The sequence below is a fragment of the Callorhinus ursinus genome, unplaced genomic scaffold, assembly GCF_003265705.2.
Source record: "Callorhinus ursinus isolate GAN/ISIS: 27379988/994484 unplaced genomic scaffold, GSC_fseal_2.0 scaffold32, whole genome shotgun sequence".
Classification (NCBI taxonomy): Eukaryota; Metazoa; Chordata; class Mammalia; order Carnivora; family Otariidae; genus Callorhinus; species Callorhinus ursinus.
This window is the reverse complement of record NW_027397094.1, coordinates 8696519-8715097: the sequence shown is the minus strand read 5'-3', so window position 1 is coordinate 8715097 and position 18579 is coordinate 8696519. Positions and strand designations below refer to the sequence as shown.

The window sequence follows — 18579 nt, the reverse complement described above, 5'->3', positions numbered from 1 at the left end:
CAGTACCTATTTATAACTTACAGTTTACACATTTTGATCACTGTCATCCAGTTCTCACATCTCCCACCCACCACCTCAGGTAACCACAAATCTGAATTCTTTTTCTATGAGTATGGTTTTTTGTTTGTTTGCTTGTTTTTTAGGTTCCACATGTAAGTGAGATCATGCAGCATTGGTCTTTCTCTGTCTCACTCACTTCACTTAGCATACTGCCCTCAAAGTCTGTCTAAGTTGTCACAAATGGCAGGATTTCCTTCTTTTTATGGCTGATTATTCCCGTGTGTGTGTGTGTGTGTGTGTGTACCACATCTTCTCTTTCCATTCATCTGTCAATAAACACTTGGACTGTTTCCATGTCTAGCTATTGTAGATAATGCTGCACTGGACATGGGGGTGCAGATATCTCATTGATAATCTGTTTCCTTCACATGTGTTCTCAGAAGTGGAATGACCTGATTATATGGTAGTTGCATTTTAATCCTTGTGGAACCTTCAACCTATTTTCCACAGTGGCTGCACCAAGTTACAGTCCCACCAGCAATAAAAAAGTTTCCCTTTTCCCCACACCCTTGCTAGCATTTTTCTCTTCTAATCATTCTAACAAGCAAAAGATGTCTCACTGTGGTTTCCATTTGCATTCCTCTAGTGACTGGTGATATTAAGCACCTTTTTCATGTACCTGTTAGCCATTTGAATATCTTTCTGGAAAAATGTTCAGATCCTTTGCCCATTTTTAAATTGGTTTTGTTTTTTTACTGTTGAGTTGCATGAGTTCTTTGTATCTTTCAGATATTGACCCTTCAACAGATATACGGTTTACAAATATTTTTCCCATTCCATAGATTGTCTTTTCATTTTGTTGATCATTTCTTTTGCTATGCAGAGCTTATCAGTTCAAGATAGTCCCGCTCGTTTATTTTTTGTTGCTTGTGCTTTAGGTTGTTTTACCAAAAACAATCATCACCAAGACCCATGTCAAAGAACTTTTTATCTATGTTTTCTCATAGGAATTCTATGGTTTCTTGTCTTGCATTTAAGTCTTTCATCCATTTTGAGTTCGTTTTTGTGAGCAGTGTAATATAGGGTTTGTTTCATTCTTTTACATGTGAATGTCCAATTTTCCCAGCACTATTTATTGAAGAGACTGTCTTTTCTCCATTGAGTATTCTTGGTTCCCTTGTCAAATATTAGTTGACGGTGTAGGCATGGGTTTATTTCTGGGCTCTCGATATATTTCTATTAGTCTATATGTCTGTTTTATGCCAGTACCATACTGTTTTGATCACCCTAGCTTTTTTTTTTTTAAGATTTTATTTATTTGACAGAGAGAGAGACACAGCGAGAGAGGGAACACAAGCAGGGGGGAGTGGGCAAGGGAGAAGCAGACTCGCCGCTGAGCAGGGAGCCCAATGTGGGGCTCAATCCCAGGACCCTGGAATCATGACCTGAGCTGAAGGCAGCCACTTAATGAGTGAGCCACCCAGGTGCCCAGTGATCTCCTTAGCTTTATAAGATAGCTTGAAATCAGGAAATGTGAACCTCCCATAGGATTGCTTTTGCTATTCAGGGTCTTCAGTTATTCCATATAAAATTTTGGGATAATTTTTTTTTCTACTTCTGTAAAAATTTCCACTGGAATCTTCATAGGAATTGCACTGAATCTATAGATGGCTTTGGTTAATATCGAGATTTCAAAAATATTAATTCTTGTATCAATGAATATGGAATGACTTTCCATTCATTTGTGTTTCCTTCAATTTCTTTCATCAATGTCTTACAGTTTTCAGTGAAGAGACCTCTCATCTCTTTGGTTAAATTTATTCCTAGGTATTTTACTGTTTTTCATGCTACCATGTATAGCAGAGTTTTATTTTTGAAAATGTGTTTTTAGTGTATTGAAATGCTGCTAATTTTGTATCCTGCAACTTTCCTGAAATCATTGCTTAGCTCTAACAATATTTTGGTGGAGTCTATAGGATGTTCTCTATTTAAAATCATGCCATCGGCAAACATAAGACAGTTTTGCTTGTTCCGATCCTATTCTGACACCTTTTATTTCTTTTCCTTGCCTAAGTGCTCCTCCAGTATTATGCTGAATAGGAGTGGTGACAGGGGACACCCCATCTTCTTTCTGATCTTAGGAGGGAAGCTTTCAGACTTTCACCACTGAGTATGATATTAGCTGTGGGCTTGTCATATCCAGCCTTCTATAACTAATTTGTTAGGAGTTTTTGTCAGGAACAGATGTTAAATTTTGTCAAATGCTCTTTCTACATCTATTGAGATGATCATATGATTTTTTTCTTTTGTTCTTTTAATGTGCTCTATCACCTTTCTTGATATTCATATGCTAAATCATCCTTGCATCCATCCCAGGGATAAATCCCACTTGAACATGGTAAAAAATCCTTTCAGTGTGCCACTAAATTCGGTCTGTTGGTATTTTATTGAGAATTTTTGCATCTATATTCATCAGAAATTATTGGCCTATGGTTTTCTTTTGTTGTAGTGCCCTTTTCCAGCTTTGATGTCAGGGTAATGCTGGCCTCAGAGAATGAATTAGGAAGCATTCCTTCCTCTTCTGTTTTTTGCACTAGCTTGAAAAGAATAGGTATTGCTACATTCCCATATGCTTTGGTATGTTGTCTTTCTATTTTCATTTGTCTCAAGATACTATTTTACCCATTAAATTTATTTTTTTCATACACTGGTTTTTGAGGGAGTATTATTTAATTTCCATGTATTTGTGAGTTTTTCCAGTTACCTTCCTGTTATTTTTTTAAATTCATACCATTGTAGTCAGAGAAAATACTTGGTATGATTTCAATCTCCTTGAATTTGCTAAGACTTGTTTTGTGGACTAACATATGGTCTACCCTAGAAAGTGTTCCATGTGGGCTTGAGAAGGATGTGTATTCTGCTATTGTTGGAAAGAATGCTCTGTATATGTCCATTAAGTCCATTTGGTCCATAGTGATGTTCAAACCTGCTGTTTCCTGGTTGATTCTCTCTCTGGATGATTTATCCTTTTTGAGAGAGGGGTATTAAAGTACCCTAATATTATTGTATTGCTGTTTATTTTTCCTTTTAGCTCTATTAGTTTTACCTTATGTATTTAGTTGCTTTAATGTTGGGTGCATAGATATATACAAATATTATATCTTCTTGATGGGTTGATGCTTTTAGTGTTATATAATGAACTTTTCTCTTTTTACTATTTTTAAAGTTGATTTTGTCTAAGTATAGCTATCTCTGCTATTTTGGTTACCATTTGCATGAAATATCTTTTTCATCCCTTCACTCTCAGTCTGTATGTGTCTTAATGCTAGTCTCTTGTAGGCAGCATATTGTGAGATTTTATTGTTTTATCCATTCAATCATTCCATGTCTTCGAAGACGCCGTCTTTACATTAAAGTAGTATTGATAGGTAGGGACTTAAAATTGCCATTTTGTTCATCATTTTCTGACTCTTGTAGAGTCTGACTGTTCCTTGCTTCTTATCCATTTGTGTTTTGATGTCTTTTGGTCAGTATGTTTTGACTTCTTTATGATGTTCTTCAGTATAAATGCCATAGGTTTTTCCCTTGAGGTTACCATGAAACATATAAAGTATCTCAAAATGGTAAGTCTATTTTAAACTGATAGCAACTTAAGTTCAACTGGTAACAACTTTAACTCAACTTGATTGTTGAACTGACTTAAATTAACTTAAATGTTGACTTAACTTAAATGTTGAATTTAAGCTTTATGCTTCTACTTCTCCTCTCTCACACATTCTCATTATTGATGTTAGGGTTTACATATTTTTATATTGTATACCCAATAAACGGTTATTGTATTCATGGTTATTTTTACTATTTTTTTTAACTTTTAAACTAGCATTGTTAGGGAATTATGTACCACCACAGAATAAGCCTAAGATCACACACACACACCAAAAAAAGAGCCTTGCAGGGCTTGGAGCTGGTCCCCCTTTCACCCAGTCAAGAGAGCTAACGTATAGCCCACACCTACTCCTGAATGTAGATGCCCACCCCACCTGATGAAAAAGCCTGACCTGAGCACCTGGGAAGCTGCCTAACCCAACGGCACTTGAGTGGAGATCATGGCCAGCAGCACTGCACATCTGCAGTGAGGATGCTGGCTCCATCTGGCCAGGAACCTGGGACACAGTTCTGCCTGACCAGCTCCCCAGACAAGAGTTTTGCCAGCCTGGAGGCCCTGCCTGGGCAGGGATGCTACTCCCCTGCTCTGCCCTATCACTGAATACAACCTCCACCTATTCTCACTGCAGAAGGTAGAACAGGCAGCTCAATAACCTCCTCAGGAACCCTTCACACTCAGCATACCATCCTCAGTCCACCATCCACCTGTGCGAGTTGCAAGACAGAACTAAGTGCCAAGTCCAGACATAAAACATTTCAGCTGGGCAAGAAAGAAACCTTTTCCAGAAGTTTCCAGAACACTTTGCAAATAACTCTGGTGAGAACCAGAACACGTGCCGATCCCAAACAACTCTCTGAGAGGAGTCTTTTGTGACTGGCTTACTCCAGTCAACCTTTGCCTCTGAACCTTCCCAGGCTAAGGTGAAAAACAAGTTAATGCTCTGCCATCAAAAGAAAATGAGTGTTTGGTATAAAGAGTCTGTAAGAACCTATCAATTGTTTGGAAGTTAATTTAAGAAATAACAGCTAACACATGCACAGCTCTTATTAAATTGCCCCTATGAGCAAGACACTATAAATGTCCCCATTTTACAGATGAGAGTCTGAGTACAGACAGTAATTTGTCTCAAATCTATTAAGTGATAGAGCCAGACACATCATAAGAACCCAGGCAATCTGATCTCTAATTCTACAGCCTCTCCTATACTGGAGAAGAAATGAATAAGAGAAAATATGTATATACATCATAATACAAATGTAGATGGTTCCTGTTATACTGGGGCTATGCAACTCATACCTAAGTAGATTTCTCATTGGAATATTTCAGCTGGATATTTTCTTCATATAATGGAAACCCATAGTGTTTGAACTCAAGTAGTACTGTCCACATCTGCTTTCACTAATTAACTTGATATTGCTTATTTTTTTAAAGATTTAGAGAGAGAGAACACGCATGGGCAGGAGAAGGGGCGGAGGGAGAGAGTGAGAATCCATAAGCAGAATCCCCGGCTGAGTGCGGCACCTGACTTGGGACTCAATCCCAGGCCCCTGAGATCAGGATCTGAGCCGAAACCAAGAGTTGGATGCCCAGCTGACTAAGCCACCCAGGTACCCCGATATTGCTTATTCTGTGTAATTAGTATTTTCATTACACCTATTGGTGGACCCTGAGGCAGGTAAAAACTTCATAGACACAATGTTTGAATTCTTTATTGAAGAATTAATACAAACACTGGCCATATCCACTTTTATATGCCAGGAAACTGTGAGAGAACACGTAGCAGATATGGTAAAATTGTGGAATATTTCACTTAACATATTTATTGAATAAGATAAATTGGTTAGCTTTTAATAAGGAACACCATTGTTATCTGTCACATAGTGAAGGGAACAAAATATTTTACGTAGTAAACTCACATAGATATGCACTTATTACACAGGGATTCTTCACACACATGCTCACTTGCTGTTGTCCTAATTATTCATCTTGTGCTGTGTTTTTAAGTGAGATGGGAAGCTGTTGGAGGAATCTTAGAAGAGAGTGAACAATGTCAGACTTCCTGCTTTTATTAAGGAACATTTACACTCAAACATGAATATATATAAATAATTCACAATAAATTTTGTAAATTGAATATACCTACAATCAATATTGAGATAAAAAGAATACTATTAGTACCAGAGAAGCCCCCTTAAGTCAATCTCTGCAACCTGCCACCATCCAGGCAACCACCATCCCAACTTCTAATACCATGTATTACATTCGCCTGCTTCTTGAATGAAAAAACACAGCACTTACTCTTCTGTGTTGTTTCTTTTGCATGCACACAATTGTGGTTCATTCATTCCTACTGCTGTAGAATACAGCACTGAACGAAGAGCACAATTTATGCATGCATTTCAGTGTTGGTGCCCATTCATGCTATTTCTACTTCTGGGCTATTGAGAATACTACCACCATGATCATTCTTTCAGGAAACATATATTTCTGTTCAAGATACATCTAGAAGTATAATTACACAGCCAAAATTTACATGTATGTTCAGCTTTAGTAGAAAGAGTCCATTTTTCCAAAGGGCACAACTTACATTCCCACCAAACTTGTATTAGTCCCAGTTGCTTCAGATCTTCATTATCAGTTGGTGTTTTATCACTGTAGTTATTCTGGTGTGCAGTGGTATTGCATTTTTGTTAGAATTTGCTTTTCCTTGATGACTAAAGAAATTGAGCAACTTTCCACATTTACTGATCATTTAAGTATACTCTGTGAATTATGTTCAATCTGCTGCTCATTTTTCTTTTTCTTGCTGATTTGTTGGAATTCCTTCTATATTCTGTAGAAGAGTCCTTGGTTTGAGATATGCATCGCAATTATCTTCTCCCAGTCTCTTAACTCCTGTTTTTTGGGGGGGTTTTGTTTTTGAACAAACAGCAGTTCTAATTCTAATGTAGTCGAATTCATCTATGGTTTTTGTTTCTTGTTTAAGGTGTCTTAGCCAAAGCCACGATGCTTACCTGTATTTTCTTCTAAAAGTGTTACCTTTCACATTTAGATGTACAATCTATACGAAACGAGTTTCTGTGTGTGGTGGGTGGCTACAAAGTGTTTCTCTTACACATACAGAGAGCCAATTAACCCAGCACCATTTATCAAAAATGCCATCTTTTTACCACAATATTACACTGTCACCTTTGTCATAGATTAATATATTGGGGACTGTTTCTGGACATTGTTTATGCTTCTGCCTATACCACCGTCTTGATATCCAGCACTCTAAGTCCTGTAGATTTATTTTTCTATTTTCAGGTTGTCCTTAGATATGGTTAGTCATTGCATCTGCATATACATTTTAAATTCAGACTTGCTAATTTCTAATTAGCTGCTAGATGGTTTTAGGGTTGCACTGAATCTACCATTCAGTTTGGGGAGTGGGGGGAATGAGTCTTCAAAGTCATCAACACAGTGAGTATATCCTTCCATTTATTTTGGTCTTTAACATCCCTTAATTTGGCAATGAAGTTTTTGGATTTCTAGAACTTACTGTTTTAGGACTATTGTAAATCTAACAGCAACGTAACAGTAGTTAAAGTGTACATCTTGATATAATTTAATACACCTGTATAAGCATCACCACAATGTAGTGAACCTATCCACCCACAGGGAGCACTGCCTAATGCCCACTGACATGAAAACAATTATTTCCTAGATTTTATGTTTCCCTTTTCCCCGTGTTTTTAGGCAGGCAGGTAAATCTGGTCTCTGCTACCCTATCCTGGGTGGATAAAACTTCCCTGGTATCACTTATTTTCTATTTGTAGTTTATATATAGAAACAATTTTTGTACAGTGAGTTTGTTTAATCACTTACTTCTAATAACGTCTCCATAGATTTTTTTCACATTTCTATGCAATGATACCACCTACCAATAATGAGTTGTGCTTCAGTCTCCTCAGTTTTATGCCTTATACTTCTTTTTCCTTTTTGTCTTGATGATAAGCTAGAGCTTCAGTCCTATGTTAAACAGAAGCAGTAATAAGCATTCTTATCTCATTCATATCAGGAATGAAACCATATCTCAGTATTTGTCTACTTGGTATGATGTTTGCTGTATGTTGGTTTCCTTGTTTTTGACGAGCTTTCCTTCCATTCCTAGTTTTGTTGTTTTTTTAACCACAAATGGGTGTAAAGTTTTATCAAATATGTTTTCTGCATCTATTGAAATAATCAAGTGGCGTTACTTGCTTTTTCTACTGATGTGGTAGGTTATGTCAATTAACTTGAACTTTTAAATATTTATTCTGAAATAATTTCACACTTACAAAAGTCACAAGCTTAATACCAAAAAGACTCCCATATCCCCCTCACTCCGATTCCCCTAACTGCACTGCGCCTCCTACATCTGTCCCTCGCATACTTGCACTCACACACACAAATTACTAGACTTTCTCTAAAGCATCTGAAAATAAGCTGCAGACATGAGGCTCCATTACCCCTACCTACTCCAGGGTGTATCTTCCACAAAGGCACCCAACAATCATCCAAGTCAGGAGATAAACACTGATAAATACCACCGTCCAATCCATATGCTGACTTTTGCCAACTGTTCTAACAAAGTCTAGTCTTCCTTTTTGTTATTTTAAAATATCTCCAGTCTCGGAGTACCTGGGTGGCTCTGTCAGTTGAGAGTCCAACTCTTGGTTTTGGCTCAGGTCATGATCTCAGGGTCATGAGATCAAGCGCCACATAGGGCTCCCCACTCAGCAGGAAGTCTGCTTGAAGATTCTTTCCCTCTGCCCCTCCCCCTACTCACACGAACACTCACTCTCTAAAATAAATAAATAAATCTTTAAAATAGATCAGTCCCCTCCAATCTGGAGTTTTCATGTCCTTCACATTTTTAAAGACAATAGGCTTTGCATTCAGTAAAATAACCTTTCAAATGGGTTCACCTGATATCTCCTAAGCAAACACAGGTCATGTTTCTTGGCAAAAATACCACACAGATGATGCTGGCTCTTCTCAGGGCATCCCATCAGGGGACACATCATGTTGACCTGTCCCACTCCACTGGTGAGGTGATCACCTCATGTTGGTGTCTGCCGGGTTTAATCATAAAATCACCACTTTCACCTTTGCAGCTGATTAGTATTTTGTGGGGAAATATCTGAAGATTATGTTAATATATTCTTCATCAAACCTCTACCCACGAACTCTAGCCTATGTTGGCAACTACCACCTAAATCAACCACCACTCTGATGGCTGCCATGGTGTTTTCCTATTTCCGTTATTCTCCCTACATTAATTGGCATCTTCTGTAAAGAAAAGTTTTCCCAGGGCGCCTGGGTGGCTCAGTCGTTAAGCGTTGCCTTCAGCTCAGGTCATGATCCTGGGGTCCTGGGATCGAGCCCCACATCGGGCTCCCTGCTTGGCAGGAAGCCTGCTTCTCCTTCTCTCACTCCCCCTGCTTGTGTTCCCTCTCTCGCTGTGTCTCTGTCAAATAAATAAAAACCTTTAAAAAAAAAGTTTTCCCTTCTCCTCCATAAATTTACTCATTTATTCATATCACTATAAATTAATGGATTCACATTCTATTAAGTCTCTTGTATTCTGATGCTATCATTATTTTGTTGTCCGAACTGTCTCAAATTTGGCCAGTGGAACCTGTCCAAGATGGTTCTTTTGTCTCCAAGAGTCTTTGAACATTTTTGTCTTGTAGGTAAGATGATTCAGCTTCATCTTATATTTCTTCCTACCTCTGACCTGGAATCTGCCATCACTCCAGAGACTTGGTCTCTTTTTTGGTGGAGGACAGCATTTAGAAATTAGTGAACTGGCACTTGGTAAAGAAATTAGTAAACTGTGCTCACTGCTTCTGGGGTATCACTGTATGCAGGCCCTCTCAGCAGATAGATCCATAAAACACACACACACACACACACACACACACACACACAATTTCTATGAGTTACATTTCGATCCAACACTCTGGGGTTTTCTAACTTTCCCCTTCTCCATTTTTATGAAAGCCTTCTCTAGTCTGGGCTCTCATCATCCTCAATACATTTTATTTGCTCAATGTTAAAGATTTCAGCCATGCTGATCGTCTCTTCCAGCTGCCCTCAACACTTCTGATCCAGGTGTGCACCTCACCACAATACCTTTCTCATCCACCAAGGCAGGCCTGTTCTGACATCCACTCTAGGAAGGGAAGGCAAGAGAGAAATACAGAAAGCACAAGGGAGAAAGGAGAATGTGAGAGGAAGAACTGGCCAAACTGATTTCATTTTAAATGTTAAATCCCTTGGCTCCTCTAATAAACATTACTTTGTCCATGGGTATGACTGGATTTTTTTAAATTTAGGATTACGCACCTTAATTAAAATACTGGTAACTTTACTTTCCTGAAATGTCTTTTACAGGTTTTGGTATCAAGGTTATACTGAGCTCACAAAATGAATTAGAAAAGTTCCATCTTCCTTTCTCTGGAAAAGTTCATAAAAGCTTGGTATCATTTCCTACTTAAATATTTGGAGTAACTACAGTGAAGCCATCTGTTCTTAAGAGTTTTCTTCCTGGGCAGGTTTCTTTTTGTTTTGTTTTGTTTTTTTAAATACCAGGTATCGTTTGCAATTGCAGTAAGGTACACTCTACCTCTGATATGACCTTGCTTTTACTGATAGCATGCTGTGCTCAGCAAGGGCCCATCCTACTGGCAGTTCCCAAATTCTAATCATTTTTTTCTTAGTACCGAAAAAAAAAATCTACTTTCAGCTTTGCTTTTCAGGCTCCTGCTCTGTGCTGAGTCAGTCTTCTAAAAATTTCTTCAAAAACTGTCATGTGTCTGACCTCTAATGTTTAAGAATTTTTCACTCCAGCCTTGATGGCCAGAAGTTCTGCTGGCTCTGGTCTCTGCCCTCCTACGAAGAATTCCAGCCTCCACCTGAGCCACGCTCAATACTCAGGCTCCTCCCTGTGGCCAGAACTGGCAAGTGCTCCCAGGTAAAACAGCTGCATTTTGCCCGTGTACTTTCTAGGATTCACTCCTCTCCTGCATGTTACCTCTAGTCCTCTTTGCTTCTGCAGCAATAGGCTGCATTCAAATAGATGCTTTTTGTGATATTTTTCTAGCTGTTCTCAGTTACTACACTGATCTGCTATAAGCTACTATAACCTACCTGGTAGTATTATCTACTTGTGCTTTTTTAAAGCTCTATATTTAAGAATGCATTTTCATATATAAATTTTTTTTTAAGATTTTATTTATTTGAGAGAGAGAAAGAGAGAGAGAGCATGAGAGGGGGGAGGGTCAGAGGGAGAAGCAGACTCCCTGCCGAGCAGGGAGCCCGATGTGGGACTCGATCCTGGGACTCCAGGATCATGACCTGAGCCGAAGGCAGTCGCTTAACCAACTGAGCCACCCAGGCGCCCTAAATGTTTGTTTTTTGAAATTGTTACATCACATATGAAAGGTGTTAAGTACGTGGAGAAATAGAGTTGGGTACAGTAAGTCACTCACAACAGGATGACACTTGCCAGGAAAGAAACCACCTATGCTCCACACTCACTTTTCCTACATTCACTATGTTGCATGCATAGCAACTCACCTTTCCCCTTGGATCCACTATTCCAGGATGAGCCACTCAAAATCAATCTATCCCAGAATTACTAAAACATCCTGCTGGCAAGCTACTCCTACATGTGTCACCAGATCCAAAACCTCTCTCTTTTACCTGGACATCAGAAAGTCCTGTTGGTGGGTCCTCTTGCTAAAAATCTTCTCTTTTTCTGCATATGCCTGAGCAATAAACCTCTGACGTGCTTACAACTGTGCTCCCAGTGTGGTGTGTTTTCACATCTAATACCTTAAACAGAGGGGAACAACGGACTGGCAAGGGGCCAAAGTGTATCTTTACAAAAAGAAAACACTATTTCTAAATGAAAACGTTCTCCACATTTCCTAAATGGCTAGAAAACCTTCAAAACCTCTGATGTATAAGCTTAGATTTAACTTAAAGCTTCCACATATTGAAAATATTTTCTCTAGTGATTTCCAACATCGACCAGATACTACTTCAAGCACTTCACACAAGTCATCACCTCAGACTAAATGCTTTCCTAGAGTTTCCTATAATTTGTGCATTTTCTAAGGCCCATGGATAAAGTCTTCTCTACCCTACAAATGCTGATAGATGTTTCTAACTTATTTGTTTTCTTTGATGTTTAGTGAGGTGTGGCTTTGGGCAAAAGGTTCCCTATATTCATTCACCAATAGGTTTTCTCCACTGAGTATGGGTCCAATCCCAGCACAGAAGTTTTCTATATTCCACAGCTTCATATCATTCTCTCCCCTCTGTAAGTTCTCTGCTATATTGTGAGAACTGACTTTAGACCAAAGATGTTCTCACAATCATTGTTATCAATGGATTTTTCTCCCCATTTTTGTTCTTTTTCTATAAACTCTTGACTTCACCCAGAGTGATTTCCCTCATTTATTACATTTATAGGGTTTCTCCCCAAATGTGTTCGTTGATGTACCGTGAGTTTAGACTTCACATAGAATGATTTTCCACAAACATTACATTCATAGGGTTTTTCCCCCGTGTGTGTTCTATGATGTGCAATGAGTTTTGACTTTACACAGAATGATTTTCCACATTCATTACATTCATAAGGTTTCTGTCTTATGTGAGTTCTCTGATGAACAATTAGGGCTGACTTCTGACGGAAATTTTTCCCACATTCATTACATCCAAAAGGTTTCTCCCCTGTGTGTCTTCTCTGATGTTCTGTGAAACCCGAGTAGTAGCAGAAAAATTTTCCACATTCAATACATTCATAGGGTTTCTCACCCGTGTGAGTTCTCAGATGTTTGGTAAGAGTTGACTTCTCAGAGAAGGATTTCCCACATTCATGACATTCATAAGGTTTTTCCCCTGTGTGAGTTCTTTGATGTTTAATGAGGTCTGATTTTCTGAGAAAGGCCTTCCTACATTCATAACATTCATAGGGCTTCTCCCCTGTGTGTGTTTTTTGATGTACAGTAAGGACGGACTTAAATGAGAAGGCTTTCCCACATTCACAACACTCATATGGTTTCTCCCCTGTGTGTGTTCTCCGATGTTGAGTGAGGGTAGACTTTTCACTGAAGGATTTCCCACATTCCTGACATTCAAAAGGTTTCTCCCCTGTGTGAATTCTCTGGTGTTTAATGAGGTCTGAATTCTTGTAGAAAGTTTTCCCACATTCATGACATTCACAAGATTTTTCCCCGGTGTGTGTTCTCTGATGTCTTGTGTGGGCTGACTTCTGGTTGAAGGTTTTTCCACATTCATGACATTCATAAGGTTTTTCTCCTGTGTGTGTTCTCTGCTGTACACCAAAGACTAACTTTTCACTAAAAAATGTTCCACATTCATTATATTCAAGTATATTGTCAATTGAGTGGGTTCTCTGAATTGGAATGAGGTTTGACTTCTGGCTGAAAGGCTGAACACTCTGATGCTCAAAGAGAATGGATTCCTCAAAGAAGTTTTCTCCATATTCATTAAATTCACAGTGATTCTCTCTTGGATGTGTTCTCTGATGAGCAATAAGAGATGACATATCACAGAAGATCTTCCCATATTCAGTGTATTCACAGGTATTCTTCCCTGTGTAAGCTTTCTTATGTACAACAAAGAGTGAATTCTCATGGAAAGCTTTCCTACATTCACTGTATTCAAAAGGTTGCTCCAAAATTTGAATTTTCTGATGGTGAACAAAGTCGTCATTACGGTGGAAGCCATTTTTATTATATTCATAAAGTTTCTCTTCAGAATGAATTCTTTCATATTTATCATTAAGGAGCCCATTTCTACCTTTGTTAAACTCATTGAACTTCTTTCTTGAATAGTTTCTACTGTTATTAATTAATTCTGAAATATAAATAGAGTAACAAGGAAGATTAGTTGACAAGTACATTCAGGAGAAACAGAATTAATTAGGTTTCGGGGAGTGGACAAGCTTAGTTCATTATCTCCTCATGTCTCGATTATAACAACAGTATACACACTTCCAGTCTCATCTCTCTTTTCCATTCCACACAATAACAACAAATCAAACTTCTAAGACCTCTAATTCAAAAGGAAACAGTACGATAACCCTATCCCTAATATCTCTAATTCTGTTTCTAGCTCTGATGCACCGGGAATAAAAACACACAACAAAATAGCAAAAACAATGAGTGGTAAAAAGTCTTTCTTGCCACAGGATCAATTTACAGCTCTTTTGATTAATGGTATTTTCCCTTTATTCCATCAGAGTTGTTCAACAGTGTGGACTTCTCCTGGCCATCAAACCCTCTTGCAATGTTTTCTGGCTTTCTCCCAACCAAATCTCACCTCATTTAACATTAGTCTTCAATCCTGCATACATACATATATATATATATATATATATATACATACATACATATTTATATATATATAAATGTTTTTATATCTCCCATAACATGAAAACCTACAACTCTAAACCTAATCCTGGAACTTTCATTTACCTGTACCTTAATATTTTTTGATTATGCATATCTGTCTTTACTCCTCTGCTAGCTACAATACTATATTTCTAATAATGTATCATACAATTCCATAGAATGCCAATACTAATACTACTGAGTCCAATAACCTAAGAACTGACAATATTTTTTTAAAGGTATCACAATGAACCAAACATATCAATATATCTGGATTCAGATTAGAACCAAGCCATCAATTTACAAATCTAGAATGAATATATTTTATTCTTGTAAGCCCAGCTGTTTGTCCCCATAAAATTGTTCATTCTCATCCATAATCTTATACTCAAGTTCTTTCATTCTCTTAGTTTACAGTCCAATGTTTTTAAAAAGTTGCCTTCCCAAATCTCCCCATCACTTTCAGCTTCATTTGCTAAAAAGAAAAAAAAAAATGAAAGGCCTATAACATGAACAAACATTTCTCCAAAGAAAACATATAGATAGATGGTCAACAGACACATGAAAAGATACTCAACATCACTCATCAGGGAAATGCAAATCAAAACCACAATGAGGTATCACCTCACACCTGTTAGAATGGCTAAAATCAACAACACAGGAAACAACAGATGTTGGCAAGGATGCGGAGAAAAAGGAACCCTCATGTACTGTTGGTGGGAATGCAAACTGGTGTAGCTACTGTGGAAAACAATATGGAGGATCCTCAAAAAGTTAAATATAGAGCTACTCTATGATTCAGCAAATGCACCACTGAGTATTTACCCAAAGAATACAAGCACACTAATTCAAGAGATACATGTACTCCTGTATTTATAACAGCATTATTTACAATAGTCAAATTATGATGACAGCCCAAGTGTCCATCAACTGACAAATGGATAAAGAAGATGTGGTGTACACACACACACACACACACACACACACACACTGCAATATTACCCAGCCATAAAAAAGAATGAAATCTTGCCATTTACCAGGACATGGATGGAGCTAGAGAATATAATGCTAAGTGAAATAAGCCAGTCAGAGAAAGACAAATACCATATGATTTCACTCATATGTGGAATTTAAGAAGCAAAACAAATGAGCAAAGGGAAAAAGAAAGAAAGAGAAACCAAGAAACAGACTCTTAACTATAGAGAACAAACAGATGGTTACCAGAGGGGAGGTGGAGGGAATGGATGAAACTGATGATGGGGATTAAGTAGCACACTTGTCGTGATGAGCACTGGGTGATTAAAATAAAAAGTTAAAAAAAAAAAAGCCTGTTTGTATCATTTACTTTAACACAAACATGAGCTACGCTGCTATAACAACATCTTTGTTAAATGCTGAATTTTTAAATATTTCACACAGCTCTGATTTTCATTCAACTATGTTTCTGGCAGCCATAACTCTACCTATGATTTTCTTTCAACACTTTGAATAAATATTAAGTCAGTGGTATTTAACAAATGGTTTTTATCAGAATTAATTGGAGAGCTTTACCAAACACAAGCTCTTAGGCATCATACTGAAAGATTTAGTGGTTTAATGTCTGTACGTTTAAAAATAGTTCTGTAAAAACCAGCAAATATGGTAAAATGCTACTGAAAGATCAAAAAAAGCATGTATAGAATAATATTTATGGTATTAATAATAAATGTTAGTTTTATTATGAAAATAAATATTTAAATGTTATTAACAAATCTATATAAACCCCATCAAAAGTGTCCTGTTCCTCTTAGGACTTGAAGTGTGTGTGTATGAGGAGGATGACATGGAGTTGGCTTTCATATTCCATGATAACTTTTAAAATGAGCATGTGTTACTACATGCTGTTCAGAAGAAACAAGAATGGTAACACAGGCATGATTTTTCAGTCTCTATGTCAATGTATACCTGACAAATCAGAATCTAATGCCTGATGACCTGGCATGTATGTTTACAAAGAGTTTATGGTAATGACTTTCTGAATTATTATGAAAATCTGGCTCTATGTGACTCCATGGTCAAGCAAAATCATTAATAATGTGCAATTCTGGATTATTAAAGAGTGAAACCAAGATCTTTCTCTTGGGAAGATCAAAATCCTGGGGGCGGGGTGTGTGGAGAGAAGTCTCCTAAAATACAATTACCTAATTATAGGACCAGGAATTAATTTCTTGATGGACAGACACGGAAGGAGAACTGAGCTGAAGTATTCAATGAGCTTGTCTTGGCAAAGGAAATTTGGGATAAAAATTATAAAACATATGTAATGAAAACAAGAAGCCATTACTTGATGTCAGGTACTATTTCCATACCCTTTGTTGTTTTGGTTTCTCATTTATAACCTCTATATTTCCTACTATACTTTCAGTATTATTTTTTCTACCTGTTTTTTCAAATTGTGTTTTGATTACTGCAGTGATTTTATTTTTTTTCCAATTATTTCCTGTGATATAACATAGCTCATAATACATCTTCCTGCAGACTTACTATCTCTTTCAGAACCTCTTATTTGCCTATTTTATGCTCTTGCACACCCAAAGCCATTATTTCATTGTTAATTTATATTAAAAACTAGGAACAATATTTAGGCATTGCATGACATTTTTCAGGTGAATTACCACTTGCTTGTCCTGTCTTCTCCTGTTTCTTGTAATAACTTTGCATATATCTTGTGATGGCTGTTGTTTTGTTTTGTTTTGTTTTTTAATTCCTGAGCACTGAAACAGATGGGTTTTTCCTGACCCAGCTATTTCCTGATCCAGCTTTCCCATGGGGGTGAACTGAGAACCGTATTCCAAACTGGCAGGAATATTTCCTAACAAGGGTACTGCATGCTCTCCTCAGTCTTTACTATTCTTCAACTGAATGAAGTCTTTTTAGTTTTTTCAAGTATAAAGTCTTTTTCATTTTCTAATACTTCACAGATGGACTGCAGCTTTCCAACACAGCTTGTGCCTGTGAGTCCTCATTCTACCCCATCCCTTTGTTTCTCATGAAGAAACCCAGCACAGAGATCTAGCACCATCCTGAAAGTCCTTCTGCTGTTCTACAAGATTAGGTTTGACAATTTCAGGTTCCACCTTCAAAAGGAGCAGCTCTGAAATCTTCAGCTCAGCACCCACCTCTACCTGGTATTTCACAGCTATTGGCAACCCCTTCCCCTTGTTTTGCTGTTGAGAGTTAAACTTTCTGCTTGTTCTTTCAAAAGTGATGTTTGATTTGCATCTGTTAGTTCTTCTTGTATTCCTGCTCCTAAGAAGTCAAGGTTAAAATGCCAACTTTGTTTCCATCTTCAAACCTGAGTTCCATTTACTTCTCCTTGTTTTTTTCTCTTTAAATTTTTTGTTATGTTAATCACCATACATTACATCATTAGTTTTTGATGTAGTGTTCCATGATTCATTGTTTCTGCATAATACCCAGTGCTCCACGCAGAACATGCCCTCTTTAATACCCATCACCAGGCTAACCCCATCTCCCCACCCCCCTCCCCTCTAGAACCCTCAGTTTGTTTTTCAGAGTCCATCATCTCTCGTGGTTCTTCTCCCCCTCCGATTTATCCGCCTTCATTCTTCCCCTCCTGCTATCTTCTTCTTTTTTTTTTCTTAACATATATTGCATTATTTGTTTCAGAGGTACAGATCTGTGATTCAATGGTATTGCACAATTCACAGCGCTCCTCATAGCACATACCCTCCCCCATGTCTATCACCCAGCCACCCCCTCCCTCCCACCCACCACCACTCCAGCAACCCTCAGTTTGTTTCCTGAGATTAAGAACTCCTCATATCAGTGAGGTCATATGATACATGTCTTTCTCTGATTGACTTATTTCACTCAGCATAACACCCTCCAGTTCCATCCACGTCATTGCAAATGGCAAGATCTCATTCCTTTTGATGGCTGCATAATATTCCGTTGTGTATATATACCATCTCTTCTTTATCCATTCATCTGTCGATGGACATCTTGGCCCTTTCCACAGTTTGGCTATTGTGGACATTGCTGCTATAAACACTGGGGTGCACGTACCCCTTCGGATACCTACATTTGTATCTTTGTGGTAAATACCCAATAGTGCAATTGCTGGATCGTATGGTAGCTCTATTTTCAACTTTTTGAGGAACCTCCATACTGTTTTCCAGAGTGGTTGCACCAGCTTGCATTCCCACCAACGGTGTAGGAGGGTTCCCCTTTCTCCACATCCCCGTCAACATCTGTCGTTTCATTTACTTCTCCTTGAAATACATACTTCTCTTGGCCTCCAGAATATCATATTCTCTCAACTTTAGTCCATCCTCACAGATTCCTCCTATAGTCCCCACTGCTCAATCTTCATCTTTATCACTTCTAAACCTCTAAACCTCATGGTGCCCCAGGATTCAGCCATGAGACGATGTCTCTCCTTTATTTATACCCATGAGC

General features: G+C 38.0%; 1 protein-coding gene across 7 annotated transcripts in view; it reads right to left on the bottom strand.

Annotated features, from left to right (window-relative positions):
• The window catches only part of LOC112807728 (zinc finger protein 90 homolog), a 133105-nt gene that overhangs the window by 27697 nt on the left and 86829 nt on the right, over nucleotides 1-18579 (bottom strand). For 5 of the 7 annotated variants that reach the window (XM_073878994.1, XM_025850653.2, XM_073878995.1 and 2 more), the window contains exon 5: nucleotides 5361-13582. The exons of 1 other annotated variant lie outside the window; for it this stretch is intronic. In XM_073878994.1, the coding sequence (XP_073735095.1) occupies nucleotides 12135-13582 (1448 nt within the window). In that variant the 3' untranslated portion in view covers nucleotides 5361-12134. Of the gene's footprint in view, nucleotides 1-5360; nucleotides 13583-18579 lie in introns of those variants that run through there. One more of the 7 variants, XM_073878999.1, reaches the window with a different exon arrangement.